Source organism: Tupaia chinensis, unplaced genomic scaffold (assembly GCF_000334495.1).
Source record: "Tupaia chinensis unplaced genomic scaffold, TupChi_1.0 Scaffold000093_1, whole genome shotgun sequence".
Lineage (NCBI taxonomy): Eukaryota > Metazoa > Chordata > Mammalia > Scandentia > Tupaiidae > Tupaia > Tupaia belangeri.
The window spans coordinates 9316954-9324735 of record NW_006159555.1 but is presented as its reverse complement, the minus strand read 5'-3'; the positions used below and the strand labels follow the sequence as shown (position 1 = coordinate 9324735).

At 41.1% G+C, this 7782-nt stretch overlaps 1 protein-coding gene across 1 annotated transcript in view; it reads left to right on the top strand.

Moving 5' to 3' along the window:
* Positions 1-102: 102 nt before the first annotated feature.
* The window catches only part of NDUFB6 (NADH:ubiquinone oxidoreductase subunit B6), a 14121-nt gene continuing 6441 nt past the window's right edge, over positions 103-7782 (top strand). Inside the window, exons 1-2 of the mRNA XM_006143092.3 lie at positions 103-400; positions 3004-3096. Of these exons, the coding sequence (XP_006143154.1) occupies positions 221-400; positions 3004-3096 (273 nt within the window). The 5' untranslated portion in view covers positions 103-220. The remainder of the gene's footprint in view (positions 401-3003; positions 3097-7782) is intronic.

Sequence of the window (7782 nt, the reverse complement as noted above, 5' to 3'; positions counted from 1 at the left end):
GCCCACTAACCGGTCAGAGTGCTTTGCGCATGCGCGAACTCTGCTTTCCTCGCGAGGAATGTGAAGACGCTGCAGAGGCAAGATTAGTGTGTGATGTCATAACTGCGCGCCGCTCCCAGGCGTCCTCGGAAGGTCGATTTGCGGAGCGGGAGCGCGCGTGACTGACAAGACTCTGATTCGGGAGCGCGCCGTGTCCTTTAACCTTGGGACCAGCGTCGACATGTCGGGGTACACTCCGGATGAGAAACTTCGGCTGCAGCAGCTGCGGGAGCTTAGGAGGAGATGGCTGAAAGACCAAGAGCTGAGCCCTCGGGAGCCGGTGCTTCCCCCGCAGAGGCTGTGGCCTTTGGAGGAATTCTGGAATAAGTTTTTGCAAAACAGGACCCCGTGGAGGAACATGGTGAGTGATGGACCTCCTCCGTCCCCATTTAGACACCCCACCGCGACCCCGACCCAGCCACTAGTCGTCTGCTCATTGCAACCACACCAAGTACTGATAACGTTCTGGACGCTCCTGAGCTGGGAGTCCAGGAGCTTGTATGCCTTTGGGAGAATGATGCCACTGTCTGTCAAGTGTGAGAGGGAGACGAATCTTAGGTAGGACCTAGCAGAGTTGGTCCTTTGGACTGTACAATTCTGAGTTTAGTATTTGAAGATACTATGTAACTTTTAAAGTTGAGGTTCTAGAGACTAATACTGCTCCCAACTACTGGAGTGCCCAGTGAGCCCCTGGCTGGTAGGATAATTCTTCTGTGATCACCATAGCGGACAAAATCTTTAAGTATGCTTAATGAGTTGTAGTCAAGAGCTACCTTTCTAAACCATTATGTACTTTTAATACACCATCTTATTAAAAAAGAAGACATTTGTAGACTGCATAAAAATCACTCATTCTAGGATGGCCTTCATTTTCAGGACCTCTGAGTATTTTGTTTTGTTTTGACAGGATCTGGCTATTGGGGTCCTCCTGCTCAGCTGAGAATACAAGCTTGCTGTACCACATATGCTTTTGTTTTAAACAGGTTCTCACTATCTTACTCTGGCAGCTGAGACCTCATGATCTTCCTGCCTAGTCTCCTGAGTAGCTGGATTTTTTTCAGGCACCCTCCTTTCCTAGCCTTCAGCTTGGTGGGAATCAAATCAAGAATTTTGAGTGGTCTCTTCCTGTGAAGCAAGGTCTCTGACATGGCTTGGCTATCTGAATACTGTTTGAAGTGTGTTAATTATATCACACCAATTATAGGTGAAGAACACTTTATCTCAGAATTACTTTCAGTTACCTACAGCATTGGCTAACAATGATAGTAATAACACTATAATAAGTAGTGTTTGGGTGCTTGCTGTAGGCCTGGCAACCTGCTGGGAGTTTTACATGTGTGACTTCTTTACTCCTGTAGAGGTAGAAGCCATTCCCAATCCTCATGTTCAATGTAAGGAAGCAGGCTTACAAAAATTCAGTTACTTACCTACATGGAGCTCAGAATTGGAGTAGTTTATGTTAAAATCTACATGAATCTACTTTTAAAAACACTGTTTTTAAATTTTGTTTATTATTTTTATTAGGTTGTTTTTCTATGCAAAGATGTGTCATGACTTTCCCAACAACCCAGTAAGTTGCTGTAGGGCCACGGGTGCTCCACCAGAGAGAGAGAGAGAGAAACCTGTCAGGTCTGGGACTTGAAGTGTGGTCAGCCATGAGGGAGTCTAGTGCTGTAGGGCACGGGTGCTCATGAGAGAGAGAGAGCAAGCTGTCAGGTCTGGGACTTTCAGTTACGAGGGAGTCTAGTGCCTTAGCTACCACATCATCCTCTGGCACTGAATCTCCTTTCTTATTGTGCTGCAAAACCTAGTGCAACAGAATTGGTACACATTTTTCTGTAAAGATGGTATTAGATACCTATTTATGTTTGTAAAATTCAGCTCTCTTAATTCAACCCTTCACTCACTGTTTGTATCCATGACATCATCTGCTGCTTGTGGCAGTCATTGTTGAAAGTTGAAATTCCCACCGACTGCTAGTGATCTAGGGAAATAATCATTAGTTAAAATCCATTTTACTTTACTTTGAGTTAGTTTTTTCTTATATAATCATAGCTGTGATAATACTTGGACTTTGGATTATTCTTTCCCTGAAAGGATAGATATATTTCAGTCAAATTAACTGAACGGAAGTTCCACTTTTAGTTCTTTTTTGTCTTTCTCTTAAAATAGTGTGTCAGGGACCAGCAGATGGAATAATGGCTATGTTGCTGGACTCCCATTTAGTCAACTATGGTTTGAGTCCTGGACCTGGTGGCTTAAACTCACACCAGGGGCTTGTGTGTGCGTGCCCAAGATCCCAAGAGGAGAATGGAAGAGAAGAGATTGTGGCTGGCCCCCTGGGGGGGGGTTTCTCATTTTCTGTCTCTCTGGTGAGCGCATGCGCCCTATAGCAAAAACCTCTCCAAAAAAAAAGAAATAGTGTGTCAGAAGACGTCACAGACTGAGCTTAGAACACTGTTATCTCAGTATGTAAAATACTTTTTCCCAGCACTGGTGTGCTCCAGGTGGTCTACTTTACACCTTGAATGAAGCAGGCATCTAATTTTTAGTGTCTGAAATTGATAAATTAGGGAGATGTCTGCACCTGAAAAAGCCTGTAGGTTTTATTACACTAGTTAAATTCATTTAAATTATTCTTTCACTGTTCATGCCATGTTTTATGTATTTATGAATATTATAATAAGAATATTTTTGTAAATCTTTTTTTTTAAATGTATCTGTAAATACCTTACTATAGTCTTGCCAAATACCACTGACTTAAAACTTACTGGCCCTGGACTCTGTCTTTAGCAGACCCTACGTTTAGTAGAAATATTTGAGTAGGTGAGATTAGCTATAAACTATAAAGAAGTATTTAGAGATTTATAAAGTAATCATGACCTTGTTAAATCACTGATGCTTTTCTTTTTCTGCTGCAAATGTAAAAATGGGCTATCTGTTTTTTGTGTTTTTTTCTTCTAGGTCTATAAAGCATATGGACACAGTATCTTTGCTTTTACTCATGTGCTTATACCAGCCTGGATTATTCATTATTACCTCAAATATCATGTGAATGTAAGTATGTTTTAAGTATGTGCCTTTAGAATTTATTTTTTATATTTTCCAAAATCATTTCCTATGTGGGTATGTCTTTCCTTGCTTTACTTAGTTGAAATAATCTGCCACTTATAAAATGATTTTGAACTACTTTGAATTCTTTTAGGTTAAAGTTTTAATGAAGATTAAGTAACTAAGTACAGTTTTCAAAACATTTGTCTTTACATTAGTTTATAACTTGTTATGGTTTGGATAATGGTTTGTCCCTGTCTTTGAATTTGATCCCCAGTGTGATGGAGTGTGTGAGAGGTGAGTAGAGTAGTGATTCAATCATGGAGGCAGCCCTCTCATGAATAGATTAATGATGTCTCATGAAACCCAGTGAGTTCTAGTTCTCGTGAAAAAGAGTTCTTGTGAGATCAAGTTGTTATAAAAGAGAGATTTCCTGCAGGTTTCCCTGTGTGCTCCTGTCAACCTCACTGCTTCTATTGGTCATGTATTGTAAGGCGCCCCTAAAAGACCTCTCCCCTCGTGGCACCAAAGATGGCGCCTAGTGGAAATCCTCGAGGCCTTACTTAAGTAAACAACTATACGGAAGTGGGCATAGCGGTGACCGTGGTATGCACATGATCACCACGGGAACAGTACATGCAACCAATCCTCATCCGAAGATTAGTTTCCGTGCACGTGGACAATGAACGATTGGCTGGGGGCCCTATATAAGGCCCCGGGGGTTGGGGAAAAGGGAGAAGAAGATTGTAAGAAGCCTGGGGAAATAAAGTGTTCTGGAGAAGACCTTGTCAGCATCGTCATTAAAGCGGCAATGTATGCCAGCCTATGCTTTTGGGCTTTCCATCTACCAGAATTCTGAGTCAATAAACTTTTTTACTTAAATTCACTCAGCTTCAGGTATTTCTGTAAGCAACATAATAATTAACTAAGACACAACTTGAAATGCATTTTCTCATAGAAATAGTGTTAAATGATCAAAATATAGTTGAACTAGGAATAATAGTATAAATTTGAGGTCCTGAGTAGGAAGGAAGAAAAGAATTTATACTTTTTGAGCATTGATCTGGTATCAGGTTATTTTTGCCATTCTGTTTCCTTCCTTGTATCTGATTTTCCACAACTTGGTTTAAAATCCACTATGTTAAAAAAAACTCGAACTTTTTCACTGAAAGACTCTGCATGAGCTGATTAAAGTGAGCCCATTGCCATAAAGACTGTGGATAGCAGAGTTTGGTGTGGGGTCCTGGATCCCAGGCAGAGTAAGTAGGGCATGCATTTTGAAGAATGGCATGGAAATGAAAGCAATGGTAACTGTTTAGTATGGTTCAAAGGAATACAGAGTGAAGAGGGCATTCTTGGGACCAGCAGTTAGCGTAATGGCTGTCGCTGGGCTCCCACGTAGTTGACTGCAGTTCGCGTCCTAGACCCGGTGGCTTAAAACTCAGGCCGGGTGCGTGTGCGTGTGTGCCCAAGATCCCGAGAGGAGAACGGAGGAGAAGGGTTTGCAGCGTGGCCATTCCCCCTGGGGGGGGGATTTCTCGCTTTCTGTCTCTCTGTCTCTGTGTCTGGCGAGTGCACGCACCCTATAGCAAAAACCTCTCCAAAAAAAGAGAGGGCATTCTTGTGCTATGTGAAGGGTATTAAAGTCTGAGTGGGTTTCCAGGGAATAGGTGAGTACACTTGTTTGGGAGGAGCAGTGTCAACAACCTAGTGGAAGATAATAGAACCTGAGCAGAGGGAGGGTATTTGAAGGAAGGGTGGTACGGAGTAGTGGTAGAAGTGGCAATTAGAGTAAGAAGTTAGAACTCATGAGATAAGGATGATACTTATTTGGTATTTGGATATGGTGACAGGAGACTGGTTACATAGAGAGAAATTGATGAAATAAGTATAAATATTGATGATAATGGGACTCAGGATACTCAGTCAGAAAAGGGAGGTCCATAAAAGACCTCCCTTATGGTGTGAGGATGAAATTGGAGGTATTGTTGTGAACTCTTGGTTTTTAAATATGTATTGATGGATATAGAAATAAATATAGATGTAAGCATATCTGTGTACATGTGCATGTGTGTGTATGCATATTCCCTAACTTTCCTCTGAAAGGACCTATGAAACAATGATCCCTTAATAATTAGCATACCTAACAGCCAGATATTATTTTCAAAATGCAGTTTTCTACTGAAAGGATTGCACAACTCCTTGGAAAAATGACTGATTCCAAAGCTGGGGCTGGTAAATACAAAATAAGCTTGGAACATATTGTGCCAGAAATTAAAGTGCTCCAAAAATGATGAGACTGTATCTAAAGGACAGAGTCAACTTGAATGGACTCCATGGGACAATTTGAGCACCAAAATAAGAAATGATAGTAATAGATGAGAATCAACTGAGTCTCCTTGAATATTTCCATCAGAGCTCTTGGATTAGTAATGATCAGATACATTATCAATGAACAGTAACATTGTGAAAATATTTTTTTTTCTGAGCAGTAGGTCTCAACAGTACATTAAGATACTCAGTATATAAACCATGAAAATACTGAGTACAAAGTAAACCATGTTGTGAACAGATATTCTGTCATCCATGTTTTTTTAAAGATAATTTAAATGTATGTATGTACATATGTATGTATGTATTTATGTATTTAATTTGATCAGAGAGGGACAGAGTGAGAGAGAAAGGGAGGGAAAGCAAGAAAGCAAGCTGCCAAGTCAGGGACACAAACCTTGGTCGCTCATGTGAGAGTCCAGTGTCCTTAACCACCATGCCATGTGCTGGCCCCTGCCATCCATGTTTTGTTGTTCCATTTATAGAGCATAGGCAGAGTAGATTTAGCATCATTCTTAAGAGTCTGAAGATTTTCATAATGGTAAATGAACACTAGCTTCAACTTGATGTTTCATAAGTATGCTAGCCCCTAACAACAGAGCAAGTCAGCCTGTTATTTATTTACTTTTTAAAGTGTTTTTCTCTCTATGAGAGAGAGAGACAAGAATCCTCCATAGGTCTTCATGCTATGATCCACCACCAGCTTCAGTCAGCCCCAGATCATGGGCATGTACACACCCAGCATGCAGAGAGTTCTTTGGACATGAACATGGAAGCTTCCCATGTGGGTTATCCTTGTGAAGTATTGTATTACTGCTATATCACCATCTGCCACACTCCCCTCAGCCTATCCTTTGAAGCTTTGAAGTCAGGCACTGACTTATCTCTAGCTATGGAAGTTGTAGATGGCATCTATTTTAGTCTATTCTGTTGCTTAATAACTGAATACCTGAAACTGATTTATAATAAGAATAGAGATTTAGGGGGCAAGCAGGTGGTGTGGGTGAAGGGGCTGAACTCCCTGTGGCTGACTGCAGCTCAAGTCTCATACCTAGCAGTTTGAAAAATCATGCCAGGCGTGTGCCCAAAATCCTGAGAGGAGAATGAAAGAGAAGGGATTATGGCGTGGTCATCCCCCTTGGGAGGTGATTTCTCACTTTCCCTCTCTCTGTCTTTGTCTGGCAAGCACACATGTTCTATGGCAGAAACCTAAAAAAGAATAGAGATTTATTTAGCTCCTTGTTTGAGTGGTAAGGTCAAGGGGATATATCCAGTGACAGTCTTTCTGTAGTTAGGATCCTGAGGCAGTGAAGGGCATCAATGGCCAGAGTGTGAGCAGAGCAGACTATGTGTCTGTCCATGTGTTTTCTCATAAACCCTGTCCAGTCATGGGGAACCCATCCTAGTTCTTAATCACTTCTCAAATTCCCCATTTTCCATGATATAATCAGATTAAGTTTTCCCCCTTTTAATCCCTCAAAACCAAATTTTAAAAAAAATTTGTCTTTTTAATTTTCCCAGAGGGCACGTGTACTCATTGGAGAGAGACAGAGAGAGAGAAATGGAAGGAAAGTGAGAAAGCAACCTCATGGGAAATGGTCTTGCCACAGTCTCTTCTCCATCTCTCCTTCCTTTTGGGATTTTGGGCATGCATGCACATGTGTGTGGTATGTTTTCCAAGCGTGGTTCTGAACCCTGAACCAGCTGCCTTCACCACCACACCACAGGTTGGTTCATACAACCAAGTTTTAACTCATGACTTTTGAAGGGACACATTCAGCTAAAGCAGCATCTTCTTCCAATATAAGGCTGTTGCATGTACATTGAAAATCTGTTTAGCCACTTTCATCAGTTATCTCAACTATTGGGTCGTCAGAAAAGTCATGACACATTTTTCATAGAAAAATATGTCAATCTTCTAGATAGCTTGCTGCAAGTTTTATATCAACACTTAGTGCTTCACCTTGCATTTTTTGTTATGGAGGTGGCTTCTTTACTTAAGCCTCCTGAACTAACTTCTGCTAGCCTTAAATTTTTCTTGTGCAGTTTCCTTACCTTTCTCAGTCTTCATAGAATTGAAGACAGGGCTTTATTCTGGATTAGGCTTTGGCTTAAGGGATTGTTGTGGCTGGTTTGATCTTCTGTATGGACCAGACCACTGAAACTTTCTCTCAGCAAGAAGGCTGTTTCACTTTCTTATTCATGTGTTTACTAGAGTTGCACTTTTAATTTCTCTCAGTAACTTTTCCTTTGCATTCACTATTTGGCTGACCCAAGAGGCCTAGCATTTTGCCTGTCTTGGCTTTTAGCATGTCTTCCTCACTAAGCTTAATCAGTTTTAGTTTTTGATACAAAATGAGA